General features: G+C 39.8%; 1 protein-coding gene across 4 annotated transcripts in view; it reads left to right on the top strand.

The window, feature by feature from the left end:
• The window catches only part of ADAMTS12 (ADAM metallopeptidase with thrombospondin type 1 motif 12), a 167,861-nt gene that overhangs the window by 104,054 nt on the left and 45,431 nt on the right, over window positions 1–18,376 (top strand). For all 4 annotated transcript variants that reach the window (XM_040542130.1, XM_040542132.1, XM_040542131.1 and 1 more), the window contains 4 exons: window positions 1,211–1,303; window positions 1,509–1,654; window positions 2,456–2,625; window positions 10,827–10,960. In XM_040542130.1, the coding sequence (XP_040398064.1) occupies window positions 1,211–1,303; window positions 1,509–1,654; window positions 2,456–2,625; window positions 10,827–10,960 (543 nt within the window). The remainder of the gene's footprint in view (window positions 1–1,210; window positions 1,304–1,508; window positions 1,655–2,455; window positions 2,626–10,826; window positions 10,961–18,376) is intronic.

Genomic DNA, 18,376 nt, shown 5'->3' with positions numbered 1-18,376 from the left:
GCTGCCAGGTTTGTTCCCTTTCCCAGTACTGAATTCTGCAGTTAAACACCCTCTGCCAAGACTTGGCCCAGAGCTCCTGGGCTTTTGCTTCTGCTGTTCCATTTGGGACTGCACAGTCTCTTTGACACCCCTGGTTTCTCCAACTTGCAAATGGTCTTCCACAGACTTAGGATTTCCTAAGCACGCAGGGCTTCGGTATGTAAACCAGAAGAGAAGCTGATTTGTATGTGAACTGTGTCAGGTCTGCATGAGATGTATTAACCACCTCTGTCAAGGGGGAATTGCCCTTGATGTCTCTCCTTTCTGTATAGAAAATAGTTCTGCTTGAGTGAAGAGCAATTGCTGTAAGGTGGCTGTAACGATTCTTGACCTGCTATCTTTGTGTCTCAGGAGTTTCTGTCCCTTGTGTAGAGAGCTGACCCCTGCATGCAGAGCAGCAGCTGAAATTCTGTGCTTTACTGACAGGGAACTGCATTGAACTGGCACCTGTTTCTGAGTTTGTTAATCTGCCAGTATGTACCAACCAGAGCCCTTGCTCTTCCCAGCCTACTGGGCTTTTTTTCTCAGATAGATAGCTTGGACGACTTCTTTTAGATCATTCCCTCATTGTCTGCTTAGCTGATGTTTTAAGAGACCTGTGTTTTGATCTCTTTCTCCTCCTTCAATTTTGGGAGCTCATGAATGTTAACCTGGCTGTTGTACTTGGAGATGTGACATTGTTTTCATTTACCTGCGTGGTTTCTGTCACCTTTTATTTCATTGTATGTTTTCAGGCAAACAGCAATACAAAATTGAATACTGTATTCATTAGTACTCTTTAAACGAAAATAATGCAGACTGTTCACTTTCAACGTAAACAGTACTGGCCAAACTTTGTAAAACCATTTTTCCAGTCTATAGCTAGGAGGTGAGCAGCCTATGAGGGGAATATTTAAACTCACAAATATAGTTTGGTTAGTTAACTTGATAGAAAGTACTGACTGTTTTGTATTTGTCATGTAGTCCCTCCTTGTACACTAATGAGGAGTACCTGAATTTGGACCTTTGGTGGGTCCTAACTTGTGGAAAACTTTGAACATGTCTCTGGAAATACAGCCCTTATAAGGCTTTCTAAATTGATGTACAAAACTGTGGGAAATATTTTGAAACTCTTGGCCATTGGAGTTCTTCAGCTCTGTTTCAGACTGCTGCAGTTTTCTTTCTTTTCCAGAACCTTTGCCAAACACTCTGGTGCTCAGTGAAAGGCTCCTGTCGCTCCAAACTGGATGCTGCTGCGGATGGAACTCGATGTGGAGAAAACAAGGTGATCGTGAGCTGTGGTGTCTGCAAAATGGAAGCAGAAAAACCATGAATGGCTCTGCTATTGTTTAGTGTAAAAGAAGGGTGTCCTGTGACATCTCTGTTTCAATCACTAAGTTGTCAACCTTCAGGGACTGAAATAACAATTCATGTAACATTTTTCTGTTTTAATAGTCTTAACCTGTTTGTCCTGTTTGTTCTCTCGACAGTGGTGCTTCTCTGGTGAGTGCATTACAGTAGGCAAGACTCCAGAAGCAGTCCATGGTGGATGGGGTGTTTGGTCATCCTGGTCCCATTGCACAAGGACCTGTGGGGCAGGAGTTCAGAGCGCAGAGAGACCATGCGATAACCCAGAGTAAGCTGAGAGCACAATCTTTTGATGCTTTTTATTCAAGATCTTCGAGGTACTTGTGATGTTGGAGACACTTTGTGTGATGCTGTTTTACCAACGGGTAAAGGCTCACCTTTTACAGTCATTGTCTTATACTTTAATCCTTACCTTCCATTGAGTTTATTCAAAATGAAAAAAAAAATCCTGTTATTTTGCATGCAAGCCTTGCGTAAATGTTAGAAATGTCGTTTTAATAATACTGTCATGCATAAATAAACATCTTCATACACAGGAGAGGAGCAATAGGTAGCATTCTGTTCCTGAGGGAAACCAAGGACTTGCCTTTCATGTTTTATTTTAGTCATCAGTTTTGTTTGAGCTTCATATACATGAGCTGATGGGTACAGAACATGAAGGGCAGAGTTTTCTAATACGTACTTGAATTTATGAGGACACTACACCTCAATTTGAAAAATCACTAATAGGGTCCCTAACAGTTGAAATCACTTGGCTTTTTTGGAAGAACTGTCAATTATTCTGGAAAATAAGGAGTTTGGGGGAGTTCGTTTGATAAGGTAATTTGACATAAGTTCAGCCAAGCAGTTTACCAAGCACTTCTTTGTGCTTGTAACAAGATACAAAGTGCCTCTAGATTCCTATACTTCATATGGATATGCTTGGGTAGTTGAGCATGTGAACAGTATGACTACTCTGTAAAGGATTTGGATTCACCTTGTTATCCCATTGGAACCTGAAAGTCATTGCGTGTTTGAAACTACTTTTCACCCAGAACATCACATCCCAATCTCAATGCTTCTTTTCTAGACCACAGTTTGGAGGAGACTACTGCACTGGAGAAAGGAAACGCTATCGCATGTGTAATATTAGCCCCTGTCGAAAAGGCTTGCCCACCTTTCGTCAGATGCAGTGTACTGAATTTGACACAGTTCCCTACCAAAATGAATTCTACCACTGGGTGCCAGTTTATAACACAGGTATGAAGCTATGAATTTTTTAATGTCTTGAATAAATTCCCAAGAGTAGGCAATCCCACTGAGCCACAAGTCAAGCAAGTGGGCAGAAGAATGGCCTGGCTGAACAGGGAACTCCTTCTGGTACTAGGGCAGAAAAAGAAAAGATACGAGGCTTCACAGGGAGATGAGAGAGCTATATTTTGCAAGTGCAGGGAGAGAACAAGAAAAGCCAAAGCCCAGCTTGAGTTGACACTGGTCACTGTGGTGTCAGACAGAAAAAAAGGCTTTTTCAAGTATGTCGGCAGCAAGAGGAGGTCTAGGGAAAACAATGGACTGATAGGCGGAGCAGATAGTGACCTAAAAAGTAAGGAGGAGGAAAAGGCACATTTAATGACTTATTTTTTGCCTCAGTTTTTAACAGTAATGACAAATCTTAGACTGCCTGGTCCTCAGAACTGGAGGACCATGACTGGGAGCAGTGACTTCCCATTTGTGGTCACCAAAATTGTAAGTGAACAGCTATATCAGCAAAATATTCATAAGTCTATGGAGCCTGACAGAATTTCTCCCCAGGCTGCTGAAAGAGTTAGGGGATGTTACAGCTGGACCTCTCTCAACAATTTACCAAAGGTTGTGGGAGTCTGCGGAGGTCCCTGCTGGCTGGAACCTAGACAATGCTATACCTTTCTACAAAAAGGGCATGAAAGATGACCCAGGAAACTATTGACCTGTTAGTTTAACCTCAATCCGTGGAAGAGCTGTGGAGAAGATTGTCCTGGATACTACTGAAAGTCAGTTAAAGAACAGAGCAATTATCAGGCATCATCAACATGGGTTCGTGAAGGGAAAGTCCTGCCTTAGTAATTTGATCTCCTTCTATGATAAGGTCACCCACTTGGTGGATGAAGGGAAGGCAGCAGACATAATTTTTCTGGATTTTAGTAATACCTTAGCATTCCTCAAAGCATCCTACTGGACAAAGGGCAAGAGGAGGGCAAGAAAGCTGATAATAGGGCTGGAAGGCTTGTCTTATGAGAAGAGGCTGAGGATGCTTGGGTTGTCTACTTTGGAGGAAAGGAGGCTCAGAGGCAACCTCATTGCTCTCTGCAACTTCGTGAGCAGGCAAAATGGAAAGGAAAGTGCAGGTCTCTACTCCCTGGGAACCAATGACAGCACATGTGGGAACAGCACAAAGCTGAACCAGGGGAGGTTCAGAGTGGACATTAAGAGCAATTTCTTTACCATGCTGGTGGCCAACCACTGGAACAGTCTTTCTAGCGAGGTGGTTGATGCTCCATGTCTGTCAATGTTGAAGATGCATTTGGACAATGCCCTCAATAACGTGCTTTTACTTTTGGTTAGCCCTGAAAAGATCAGGCAGTTGGACTCTATGATCTTTGTAAATTCCTTCCAACTGAACTATGCTATCCTATTCTATTTTAAACATCCTCGATTTTGGTGACCTTTTGCCAAATCCTTCAAATATCAAGCAAATATTTCTTCTGTGGCTTACAAGATTTTTTGTCTATTTTTGTCTATTGTTTTCTCAGCAGCCAGAATTTCAGTGTAGATCTGCATTTCTCCCTCATGATCTGCGAGGTCCACAAAATAAATATAAAATAAAAATTAAATATAAAATAAAAATAACGTTTGCAAGTTTATTCTTATGTTCTATTAACATCAAGTGTTTTCTTGCTGCTAAACTCTATCTTACGGGAATCTTAGCTTCCTCAGGTCAGTTTTCAGGGGACATGCATTTAGACAGAGAGTTGGCCAAATCCTGTGCTGATCCTTCATCTAACATCATTTTGTATTTTTACGGGGGTAGGTGGCTATTGTGGGCTCAGTGCTTCTAGTTTTGTCCAGCCATGTCCAGCTATTGCACTGCAGTACATCTGGCAGTTTTCCAGTCATCTCAAATTTTAATTTTCTTTCATCTTTCAGTGTTTTCTAACGTGGTTCTGGGCAAAATAACTTCAAGTAGGTTCATCAGTCAGTTCTCTGTCTGAGATGGAGCAGTTTGAGCCTTTCCTGTGTTTGTCCAAAACAAAACGAGACTTTGAACAAAAGCAAACCAACAGTCTCTTGTAAACCCCCACAAAGAGAGCTGATGCTTCAGGGCTCTGGAGACTGCATCACCATGTCCGCCATAAGTCAGCCAACCTTTCTCAGTCTATACCATCTTCCCTTACTTTTCCCCCTAACTAATGCCATCCCATTTTCAAGAATTTTTGGAGCAGTCTGTTCCTACTTGAAGCTTGCTGCCAAGAAGGTTTTGGCTTATGTTTTATTATCAGGCATTTTCAATTCCCTCACCCCGCACACGTGATATAAGGGGAAAAGAAAGTGTTCTGAGGCTTTACCAAACCCTGACTGATGTAACAGTTTTTGTGTGAAAACATTTAGTTGAGATGAAACCCTGAGATAGAAATTTTCTAGATGCTGTTAATTTCTGCATTCCTTCATCCTTTTGAAAAAATGGTAAATGGTGAAAGAAACCTTGATGACCATCTCTCCCATCTTTAATTACATAGTTTCCTTAACCAAGTTATGATTGTCACTTAATTAAACACTGTTTAAGTGTTCTTTCCCACTGTGTAAATTGTACCTTCATAAAGATTCTCTTGTGAATAGTGAGATGCAACAAGTAGCTTTAACAAGCAACTGGGAAGGAAAGAAGTGGATGATACCTTGCTGTTTCCTAGGCCAACTATGGTTAAGGTTCTAAATACTTTGAGATTTTTCCCTCCCTCTTTTAGAAGAGTTTGAGCCTCCTTTGGGGACTTGCACAGTCCTATTGTAGAGTTGCCCTGGAGCACAGAAACCTATGTGCTCTTGCTAGAGCACCTGAGTATCAATGGGAATGTCAACATGAAGGGAACTTGCAGGTTCAAGAGTGGTTAAAGCATATGGTGGCTCTGACCAGGGTATTTACTGAATTGTTCTCATAATTCTGGCCCCTGCATTGACACTTGAGTCAGACTTTGGTGCTAAATTACTTCTGTTGTCATCAGGCTGAGCCCACATCTATTTATATATAAATATATATATATATACATATATATGTATATATACCTTTTGACAAATTACATTTATCTGAACCTGGTAGCTTCCTAGGACTTAAAGTCCACATAGTCATCATGAGTCTTACATTAAAGTGATTAAAATAATCATATAAACACCATTCTTTTCTCAGTGAGTGCCGGGATCATCTAATTCACTGGCAGATAGGGGTTATGTAGCTAAAGAGTGGGAAATTTCATATTTCTTCCAAAATATATCTGTGTGTCAAGTAAGATCTGTACTGATATAGTCACAAGGTTTCAGCTAACAGTGCAAGGTAATGCCTCTGCTGCCATTGTTTTGGAATTAGATTTTATTTTGCAGTTCCAAGTTTTTTTAGTGTGATAAGGTAGTTTCACCTTAGTTTCTTTTTTCCTGTTTTGTCTGCTTGGCAATTGTCTTTTCTAATTTTCTTTGTTTTGGATTTCCTTATCCAGTTCTGACTTTGGCAAGGATTTCAAGAGTAGAGGCCCACCTCTTTTATTCCTTGAGAAGTAGGGAAAAAACTATTGAAACCTTATTGTCTGCTGGCAGACAGATTAATCACATCCATCTCAGTCAGGTTAAGTTGGACCCTTCCTGCATTCAAACTCATGGAAGTCAGCTGTAAGGGAAACGTTTGAATTTTGTATTTCTGCTCAGAGCAGGGAACGTGTTCTTTTCTGGTTATCTTCACGTTGTTTTGCTTACAGTTGGTGAATCTGAGTTCTGTTCTGATATATGCAGGAAAAAAAAGCACACATGTTCAACTAGGGCCAATGCAATGCCAGAAGGATACAGACAATCTGGAGGGAGGTTCACAGAAGAGCAACGTGAAAGACAAGCAATTTAAAAATAATAGTTTAAAGTAAAGGCTAGAAAAAGGCAAGTGCTTCTCTAGAAAAGAGAAGATTGAGTGATTTAAATGCAAAGTGCTTGAAGATTGTTTCTAAAGGTGCATTGCATACATATCGCTGAGCTAGCAGAGGTACAGGCTAGCAAGTCTGCATGGCTCCATGCAGTGTTGTGCTCAGGTCTGGAAGCTACAAAGCCTCAAGCAGTTTTGTGCCCTTGTTAGCTGACTTTGAAAAGCAGGACCCCGTGGTCTTATTAGCTCGTTGTGAATGTAGCTCTTCTGCTTTAACCATCAAGTGAAAAGTTTCAGCATCAAGTTTTATGCCATTGAACTTCATACTGCAGCTTCTGAGCCCCTCAACTCAAGAGAGAGGAGAAACAGTACAAAGAGAGTCAAGGGAGAGCAGGCTCCTGCAGTTCTTCATGTCTGTGAAAGGTAGGAGAAGCAGTAACAGCCAAAATAATACAAGAGCACTTCAGATTACACATTAAGAGTTCTTTATTGCTGGTTACGTAGAAGGTTAGAGGAATTAATATTATCATTTTATATTACAACACAATCTGGGCATGAGCAATCTAAGTGGCTTTGATCCTACTTTGGTGTGGAGGAATTTCAGGCAGAAATCTAATCATTACTGAATGTTTACAGGTTGGATGTAGTATTCCATGTGTATGCTGGATCACAAGAATTTCTGTGTATTTTGGCTTAAAAATTACTAAGATGACAGCCTTTTTGTTAAAGTATCATCATGAGTTAACTAAATTTACTGAAGTAATGGAAACTAAACCAGCTGTTTTAAAGAGCTCTTTTTGAGCAACCCTAATGCTTGCATTGAACTCTGTTTATTCTTTTTAGTTTTTTGAGGACTAAAATAAGATTTAGAAAATGTAAATTGAATGCCAGTCTTTGCTTTTGAGTTCTTCCATCATATGAGGCAAAGTATTTTCCTTGTGTGTCAGTTCTCTATCTGAAAATAGGAGGTAAGACCTTTCTACACCTGTATCTGTCTCACGTTTAAAATGTTAGACATTTGAAAGACCGTGACTGATTCTCATGCTGTTTATTTACAGCCCTAGAATAATGGAGCCCTGATACTTCATCAGATCTCTGGGCTCAGCTGTAAAAAAATAAAAAATAAAAAAATGATAGATAAGTAAATAATTTCAGCAAATGAATGGCTAATATAGTGTTTGGATAATTTCCTCAGTAGTGCCCTAATCAGCCTTCCATGCAGATGAAATAAGAAAATAGCTTTAAGAATGAGGACAGGAGTATAAAATATTGGATAGGAGTGAGTCTGTGGGGCAGGAACAATAATCTCTCATTTCCAGTGGGTCTCAGTAGAAAACTGACAGGAAGAAAAGCGTTTGTCGTACAGGTAGAATCTATTTTTAGATGAGTTACTACAATTAGGAAAAACAGGAAAGCTTTCAGGCCTACAAGGCTCTTCTTTGAGTCATGAGGCTTTGCAAGTCTGAAAGTTTGCTTATTTATTTTTACTTTTTCATTTGGCTTAGCGAGGAAGATTATCTTTCCCTACAAACTCTTTATGAGTTATATAGTTAGACCATCGTCGTGACAGGAATATGTCAGAAGTCAGCACTGCCTGTTTTTTCTTGTTCATTGATTTCTGAAATGAAATTGGATACCGCCCTGCTTGTTATGTCAACATACAGCTAGGGAGGAGATACAGATGTCAAGCTATTACTCTACATATTTCATTATGAGCAGTGTAAAAGTTGAAATGGCTTTAAGCAAAGTCTGGGTCAGTCAGGATGCATTTTGAACAGGTCACAGACTTGCTGGGATTCTTGTTCTCCTTACTATATGAATACTGTGATTAGTGTTTAAAAAAATGGTGTGGTGAGAAGGTAAATAAGGTGAAGCAAACTTTAGAGCACTAACATAATCAAATTAGCCAAAACCCAATTTCTCCAGGTAAACGTAAAATAAATTGTATTGCTTGTCAGGACTTCTGTTATCAGAACAGCTGACAGAGGTTATGGCTGACAGTTTTCACAGAGGGTCTGAGGACTGATAAGGTTTACAAACTTTATGTTCTTGCCTGAGATTTTTATAGTTCAATCTCTGTTGATATTCTTGAATGTGACTGATTATCACCTTGATTTCCACTGGTTTCATTACCTCAGTCCCCTCTGCCTCTAATCCCCCTATTGCCCTTTCTTTATTAAGAGATCTTTATTTCAGAAGCCACAAACACATCATTGTTGTCAGTCTTAAGAAACCATTTAGCTCTACTGACAAGAGGGAAAACACAAAGCTCCTCATTAAAGTTTTGGATTTCATGGAGTATCCCCTTTTTATTTTTTGGATCCCAGTTTTGCAGCAATGCTGGTTACATGAATGAGATTAATAATGTTAAAGTTCAGACTGTGCAGGAGTCAGTGCTGGTGTTGCAAGCACTTCGGGGCCAGGAGCTGCTGTCACTTCTGTGCACTGCATGGTGCTGTATATATGTTAGTGCTGTACAAACCAGAGCAATGAAAGTAAATTTCCCCCTTCAAAAGCATAAGCTCTTTTAAAGGAAATGATTTGGTTTCTCTGCATTAGCAAAAAATTGAATTTCTCTCATTACTAGAAACTCGTCCAATTTTAAATACAGCTCTTTGTATGACACAAGCAAGGTCAACAAAGGAGGAAGGGGAAACAGAAATTCATCAGCTAGGATATCAATTTATAGTTACCCTGCATTGCTCTGAGACCAGGGAAGCAGTCGTTGGCTATCAGGCATAGGATGAAACTGTCACTCAGCAGACGCACCTCTGTAGCACCCAGGGAGATTTTAGTAAAATGGCTCAATATGGTGCCTTGAACTGCTGACTGGCAGTTTTACGGCCTACTGCTTTGCTCAGCAAAGGATTTTGGCTTGGAGAGCATGAACAAATTGCTGTGGCACTTGGCTAGACCAGGGTCTTGGAACAGACCAGGGGCAAAAGACAGTTCTGCTGCTGCTATCCCTCCTGGATGTGACAGTGGATAGCTTTTCTTTCAGTCAGATAGCACTAAGTGGGGCCTACAGGAAAGCTGGGGAGGGACTCTTTGTCAGGGAGTGGAGTGATAGGATGAGGGGGAATGACTTTGAACTAAAAGAGGGGAGATTTATTTCAGATATTAGGAAGAAATTCTTCACTCTGAGTGTGGTGAGGCACTGGCACAGGCTGCCCAGAGAAGCTGTCCCATCCCTGATGGGACTTCCCATCCCTGAAGTGCTCAAGGGCAGGCTGGATGGGGCTTTGGGCAACCTGGTCTGGCGGGAGGTGTCCCTGTCCATGGCAGGGGGGTTGGATCTGGGTGAGCTTTAAGGTCCCTTCCAACCCAAACCATTCTACGATTCTGTGACTGTGCTGGAGAGTTTCTAGGGTAGTGATCTGAGGGCAGAGATTATGTCCTTGGCTTTGACCATGGTTTCAGTTCAAGCTCATCTTCGGTGCATACAACTTATTTATCAAACTTGTGTCCTTTGACGCTCCTAAACCTGAGATTCAAAATTTCAAGCTCCAGCATCTATGAGGTGGGGCAGGTGCCTGTTTGGCTCTTTTTACTCCACATATGGACTAGTATAAGGCTGAGCCCTTACAGAGAATCACAAATTGCTTTTGCTGCAGTTTTTCTCTTCTCTATTGCACATCTATATAGAACAAGCCTGGATATGTCAGACCCGCCAGTATTATCTCCATTTCATAAATTGCCAACCAGGAAAAAAATCAAGTGTTTGAAATAATTTATTGACTGCCAGCAGGTACCTGAAATTAAGCAGTGATGTGACCCTCGACTGACAGGCAGAAGATGAGAAGCGATCATTTCACTGCTCACTGAGAGGGGTCGGCAGCACTGATTAGGAGTTATAAATTATCTCAAATCACTCAGTCATCAGCTGATAAAAACCAGTTGCTTAGTCTTGGCAATCTTACTCCCGAATTCCTCTTTTCCCCTTACTGATGACTGTTGTTTTTGCCAGTTTCCTGTCCCTTTCTCCATCCCAAATGATGGCCTTGTTACTGTTCAACTCAGCCAGCTGGCTGTTAGTATATCAGCAACAGAAATGGTGGAGGTGTGGGAGGTCTGATGGTACAGGACTCTAGCTGCTTCCTACTCTAGTCATGTTTATCAGGCCTCTGCTACTTCCTAGTTAGCATTACTATGATTGCTTTGGTAACTGAGTCTAATTATGCTATTTCTTGTCAGTAAATATAAGAGAAAGCTAGTGGATGGTGCGGTGAAGTTATACTGTTGTTCTCAGCGCATTACACTTCAATGTCCTGCTGGAATATTTTCTGATAAAATATCTTTGTTTTCATTTCAGCAAACCCCTGTGAGCTCCACTGTCGCCCAATAGATGGCCATTTTTCAGAGAAGATGTTGGATGCAGTCACTGATGGTACTCCTTGCTTTGAAGGAAGGCACAGCAGAGATATCTGTATTAATGGCATGTGTAAGGTATTGGGTATGTTTGCATGTTTCTTTCTCTACAATTTTATGTAGTTATGGGAAAATACTTAATGTTTTTGTGGTTGTTTTTTTTTTTTTTTTTGAAGAACCACGGCATGCATTTCATTTTATTGCATTTTTAATGATCATGGAAATAAGTTCATAAAAACAACTTCTCTCAGTAGACGTGAGAGACATTTCCGTTAGTTTTAATGAATCCATTAACCTGAGGGCTAATTATTTTTGGTACCTTCGAACTCTTCTTTTCTTCTTCTGTTGCTTTAAAACAACAGGCCTGTTTGTTTCTGGTGAAACATTTTCATGAATAGTAGTTTTAGGGTTGTAATTGGTGTCACTGCTATGTGGTTTTATTTTGAAAATGATGTTTAGTATTGCACACTATGCAGCAGTTCTAAACTGACTTGCAGTAGGATCAGACGCTTGCTCTTAAAGACAATTAAAATTATTTCCCTTTACAACAGTAGATTGAATAATATTGTACAATGAGGTAACTGGCAAACACATGGTATGTGGCTCAATAACGTTCTGTTTATTGAAGAATAAATATAAGGTTCTCCACATATTCTGCATGTTGGTAGTTAATACACCTCATAATGTCAGTCCCTCAGAAAGCAGCGATAAAAGATTTGTTCTAAGTTTTCCTTGCAGAACATGCATTTGTGAAAGGGAGTTATTGAGATCCTGCTCCAATTCACAGTGAAGAGATTCCGCTTGGCTTTACTAAGAGCCAGGATGGGCCTTTTAACTGTGATGGTGAAAGAACTGACCTGCTCATGAACAGCTCAAGCCAGCTGGAAACAAACCCTACTGTATTGAAGAGTGTAGTAAATGTTGCAAACTGTATCAGCTCTTTACTAACAAGAGGCCAAAGAAGCTAAGCCCAGAAGGCTGTCTTTGTGATGTTACGCTTTTATGTTCTGATTTCCAGTCCAATTGGATTGGGATCACTGTGGCTAATTTTAGCTTCCGTATGCTTTCTGTATTGAACTTTGCCTGTGACCATTCAAATTTATACCTATTTTGGAAACAGTAGAATGATTGACAGATTGGAGTTGAAAGGAAAATTTTAATTGCAGTTTCTAGATAACAGATATACTTCAACATAAAAATAAGGCTTTGAGTCCCAAGAACTAAAGCATTTCTTCCATAGTACTGACACTATCATAAATATGGTTTTGTCAGCCTTTCATATGTTGACTACCACTTCAGATCTTCTGACAAACAGGTCTAATTAGAATCACAATCATGGAGTGAACAATATAATCATACAGCTGCCACAGATGAGAGCCAGTGATGAATAGGTAAACCCAAATATCTCACATATCTGAAAGACAATGTGTCTTTATATAAAAAAGTGCCCAGCATAACACTTGAGGAGAAGCTTTTTCAAGTACCTCTCAACATAATTCACTAATATTTTAGTCTAGCTAGTTAAACACAATAAATACACTGCAGATCATGGTGAGTAAATCTAGAAATACATTGAATATAATTAGTCTGGTACACAATTCTTGTACTCCAATAGCAACATGTTGCTAATAACGTGGAAAAAGAGTTCACAAACATTAACAGCAGTGTCTAATAACACCATATTTTGGTTTTCATTACTTTGTCTCACAAAAGCACTTCATGTTTGTTCTAAGTCCTAAAATAACACTTCAACCTGAAATTTAGTAAAAAATTGAAAATGGTGAGATGTTGTACATTAGATCTGTCTGTCCATATTGCTCACATATTTGGTTTGTAGAGTAGTTCCTGTTTAACAATGAATCTCAGAGTTTTTGTAGTTGCTGGGGTGGGGGGTGGGGTGAGGGGGAAGATAGATAGACTCAGATTCAGTCAAGAATCTCATCTCCTAAATTCAGCTGATTTTAACCTGATTTTTCAGATAGCCATGGTTTTGCTCAGAGCAGACAGAGAATTTGTTCTTACCTAGATGACTAAACATGGATTGAGGTGCTTCATTTTAGTTGCCTGAGGTATACTGAACGGTCTCCTAGCTGTCCTGGTAAATCCATGGGAAGTAAGTATAGACACCAGTGCTGACTTTTTTGGCCTTTGTGATTTGCCCAATATGTGGGGCCTCATTTTTCAGAAGTGTTCCCTATGCCTCACTGCACAAGGACGCTTTCCTGTTAGATGTTGGTATGGTATTTCTTTAGAACTTCTTGATCAGAAACAAACCAGAACTGGTAACTCACTTGAGAACCTGGCAAATAAGACAGTTGGGCCCTCTGCTCTGTCATTTACATATAAGAGGAGTTCCCTGAATGTGTAATGGTGTTAAATCACTCTGCACTGGAAATAGAGACTGCAAAGGGGAATCTCAAAGCTACGTGCCTGTGATTGCCACCATGTTTTCTTTCCAAGTGGTGCTAATACGAGGAAGAGGGATGCAGTCCCCTTAACCCTTTTATTCTGTTCTCACCTAGCTTGGCCTTCCTTCTTGGACCCAATCCTGTAATGATGCCCAACTTAGAAATGGAAGGAGGCAACAAGATCTGTTAGTAATGTTACCTAAAATTGTCAAGATATATCATGACTAGTTTGCTATTTAACCATATTTCTCTGCACTCATCTTTTGGGTGCCTCTTTCCCTTTATTTGGAAGATTGTTAAAGAACATAACCATCTTCATATGTTTTAAATTATACATCACAAGCAGACTCTAATTCTTATTAGAGCACTTGGTTGCTCCCGCAGAGTCATTAAGCGAAGATACTGCCACTATAGTATGTTTGTTGAGCAGTGATACATACATGAGTTCTCCAGACTGAGGAGTTTGGTTAAATATGCCATGGCATTGTCTAAAAGTGAAAGCTTGGTGAACGCGCTGAGAGTGTGCAGACTTTGACAGCGGAGGACCTGGCATCTCTGCTGTTTGTAACAAGCATTCATCTCCTGCACAGAATTTTAATAGGTTTAAATGACCTTCAGTCATGCAAATCTGTGAGCTGTTCTCTGTGGTAATGTGCGGTTGTTATATTGAGAGATTAACATAGTATTGAATTACACAACTATAGTACTAGGGAGGAAAGTGTTGTGTTTTTTTTTTTTTCTTCTCTTGCTAAAAAGCAGATTACATATCTCAATGCTTTTGTAGTACTTTTACTACCATTCACTATGGTTCAATCTCCTCTTCCCACTGCTAGCCCAACAGGAAATTGATTCAGAAACATCTAGACAAATTGTAAGAGGAATAGGCACATCGGGGCACATCTTTCACTGTTAAAGGCAATCTTGTGGCCAACATGACAAGATCATGATTTCTTTATTTGTAGACCTGTGGGGGAGACAGATGGAAGGAAGAGCTTAGAAGCATAACATAGCATTCACGTAACTTTGATATTCAGGCAGTACATCCAGGACGTACCCTTTAGTGAGAGCAAGGACTTTTTGTATCTGCTCCCCACAGCCAGTCTGGCACAAAAGTCTCTCCCTCTAGAAGTGGCAACAGGGTAATAGCTCTGGCTATTTTCCTTTTAGTCACCAAGCAGCAGGAACTAAATTGTTTCTCCTGCCTTGTAACATAGCCAGACAATTCAAGTCATTACTTCTGCCTCCATACTGTGTGGTGGGACCAGTAATAAAGCTGGGCTCAGGTGCATCAAAAAGGCTCTTGGTGAATGGGGCAATGACAAAGAGCTGCAGGGAGTCATGCCGATTTGCAATGCATATGGTATGGCACAGAAGGGTTTCTTGTTAGCACAGCGTGTTTCACAGGCAGAGGGTGCACAAGAGCATATGTGTAATAGAATCAGAGCCTAATTGTTGCTGTTTTTTTCTTGTTTTAATACCCTGTGTTTAGTCTACAGACCCTCTTTAACTGGCAATTTTGCAGAAATTTTAGGCATGCTTTTTAAGGCATCTTTAGAAATTATGGCTCCTGCATATCTAGATAGAAGATTGAGGAAAAGAAATAAAAGAGAGGTGGAAGCATGTAGAAATATATGTAACAAATAACAAAAATAATGTACAATTCATTGGAGCAAGAAGGTAAAACCTGGCCTGAAAATTACAGTTCAATTAAATGTATTTATAATGAATGACTGCTAGAGCTGTTTACGCATGAAAATGTACACTTTGTGATGGTCATTAATGGCCTTGTAAGATGATGACCTGCTGCTAGATATTAAGGTCATTTCACCACCAGCAGCACCCCTGTAGCTAGGGAGTAAAGTGGAGGCTTTATTTATTGTGACACAGCTATCCAGATGCCTCATTTTTGGGGACCCCTGCACCACACCCTGCTGTGCTTATAGATAAGTCAGGTGATGTCTGGTCAGGTACAAGCTGTTTCAAATGTCAGGGGAAAACTGAAATAGAAGCCTCTATGGTTATATTTGGAAGGGACAAAGGGATAAATTCCCTTCGTGTCACAAGGATGTCATGTTTTAGTGCCATGGATGTGTTAATAAGGGAAATGTATGGCAATGTGTGAATGATCTGAGCTGATACAGAGTACATACAGTCCATACAGAGACACTAATTGGCACCCCAAAGGCAGGAAAGTGATCATACTGTGGTGCTGGACTCTTTCACCAGTGACAGCATAGTAGTTCAGGACTACATTCAGTGCCTGGGGTTTTCATACTATGTGGTGCTCACAAAAGGAAATATGCTCAGTGATGTTCATTTCAGAATGCCTGGTTGACAGCTCACATTAGATAAATTATATCTGGGTATAACCACTCAAACAAGAATGAACAGTAAATAAAGCTGAACAGAAACCTTTTAAGAACATGATAGAAAATGCTTATTTGACAAAAATGATAAAACTTGAAGACGTCTTTTTTTCAGGTTCAAAAGAGAAGCTCAAAAACACTAATATTGTCTAGTAGCAAAACATGAAGTGCTAGAGTTCCAATTCTAGATTTTTAATTTGCATATTAAAAAGATAAAATCTATTCAAAAAAATCAAACTTGCAATGACAAATTTCTGTCAGCCTAAAACACTTTATCCCCAACATTCTGTTTAATAGTGAATGTGTGCATAGAACAGAAAATAAACTTCAACTTGCTGGACTCCCCAGGGAGGCTGGTTACTGCTGTGGTCTAATGATAAACCTGATAATGCTGACTTTGATAACTGCTTGTAGACTATTAACAAATGTACTGATAGTACAGTAGATACACCAGAAAATGCATCTTTTTAAGAAAATAGCTACATATCTACCTCTTTACATTCTTAGGAAGTGCTAAATATAAACTGTAGTGAATACTTAACGCATAGGTGAGGAGTTAGATCTCAGCTCTTGGCCAGAGGAAGAATCATCTTGCACTTATCACAGTGGTGTCTGAGTACTCTGAATACTTCATTAAATCCATCCTTGGATGAATAGCTACATGCTTGGAGGCAAAACTGTGGTCATGAACCTTCTTAGCATGTGCTTATCACTGTAACATTCTGTACTGCTTGTAAACATGGTCCTTGGTGCTGAGATATGTCTGTGAAAGACATTACAATAACAGTGAGGAAAAAAGTTTCCCCTTTAAAAAAACTTTTCCCTTCTGTGAAATAAGAGTGAAGTGCCTGCTGCAGATCCTTTTGGCACAGCCATTGTTTTTCATAGAATGTTTCAAAGGTGTTGGATAAGTCCTGTCATTAAGTGACAGATGAGTGTTTTGTGAAACCTCTGTAAAAATGTAAGTGACATGGTTTAACACCTTTGTTAACGTGGGGCCTTTTCATGCTTTTATCTTTGCAGCTTCTCTAGCTGTTCATTAAATCACTCGTGCACAGAGAAAAAGCTCAGGTGTTTCTGGCTCTTAAAATGACAGAAAGATAGTAGAATATGAAGAAGCCTTTATACTTAGATTAATCTAATAGATGGGCTTTCCTGTCAAGAGCTTACAGAAGATTACAATAGCTGAGGTACTGAAGCTGAAATAGGATCAGAATCAAAAGAGGGGATGCCTGGATTTTCATACATCAAGAGGCTCAGAGAAGTTGGCAGGTACCACATCTGAAAGCTTATTTTCAGAAAAATCAGCAGAGAAAAACTTTAACTACCACCAGCCTGTTGGTTATTCATCTAAATCAGAGGCAGTCTTCTGTCGAAGGCCTCCAGATGTCTTAGATGCTGTTAACAGCTATTGAATATTGGACACCGGACTGCATTCCGCAAGTTTAGCTTGCTGTGATGATGGCACAGAATCATGGAGCTTCACTGCTAAAAACAAACAATTAAACAAAACCACAAAAAACCCTTGGTAAGAATTGATTTAGGATCTGTGAGGTATGGATAGCATATTGGGACTGAGACTGGGATTGCAACAGACCAGAGAAAAGGAGTGCCTCAAGCTCCTGTGCAAGCATTATCCATATACCAGCCAGAGAGTGTAGGAAGGGATAAGCTGTGAGGCAAATGTCCCTGTCTTCATCTCCCAGAGCACCAGCCAGGTCTCTGTCCTTCAGGGCTTGGGTCAGCACAACAATTTGCCCAGAATTACCTCTATTCTCTCCAAGTTAAATATAATTTTATTTATTTAATAAATACTCAACAAATCAAGAAATATAACATCTATGGGATTGAAACTATGCACTAATTCATGTCAAAATTTGAAAGTGATTTCAGTCTGAAACTAGAATATGGAAATGAGGGAGCAGAGAATGTGGAGTGACAGAAAAGTTGACACATTCTATTGTGTGGTTTTGAAAACAAAGCATTTTGACACCTCCCCCAGAAATTTACTCTGAATTTTTTAGAAAAAAGTTTTTTAAAAGGTTAAATGATTCCCCAAATGAAACATTCATGGAGGAGGGAAGCAAACAAAATAATTCTTTGAAATGTTCTTCAAATTAAGCCAAAAAAAGCAGTAAGTCCTATTTATTATTCATGACTGAAGACTGTGCATTGCCTGATGCACATTATCTGCATGAGGGTGTGCTACAGAGGAAGCTACGATGTAGGGATACACATAGCAAACATGGAACAATACATGGAGATTATTTTAGGTGGAGAGCCAGAGCTTGCTCCTCAGTAATGACGATTAGCTCTGGTACAAAGCACTGTAACTGTTTTTTAAAATTCATTAATATGGACTTGTGACAAAAGCAGTTGAAATGCAGATACCATTTAAAGAGCTTTAGGAGCTCAAGTGTGCTATTATGTGGTACACCCTTTGTCTGGAAAGCAGCACTATAAAAAATATAAATCTGCAAATTTTAACAATACATTACAATCTAGCTTTTGTGTTATACTATAACTTTTGCAAAGTTTCTGAAGCTGGCTGTGTAAAGTCTTCTTAAATAAATTTTAGGATCCTTTCCCTGGTGTATTTTTATAGTTTTATCTTAGCATGAAGCCTTTCAAAGTTTGGGGGATGATTTTCTTCCTTCAGCTGAGCTCTGTTCATGTCAGGAGAGAGAAGTTTCAGGGAAATCCGAACCTTTGCGTTGCCT

The sequence above is a fragment of the Cygnus olor genome, chromosome Z (genome assembly GCF_009769625.2).
Source record: "Cygnus olor isolate bCygOlo1 chromosome Z, bCygOlo1.pri.v2, whole genome shotgun sequence".
Lineage (NCBI taxonomy): Eukaryota > Metazoa > Chordata > Aves > Anseriformes > Anatidae > Cygnus > Cygnus olor.
The sequence above is the reverse complement of the archived record's forward strand: the minus strand, read 5'-3'. Positions and strand labels throughout refer to the sequence as shown.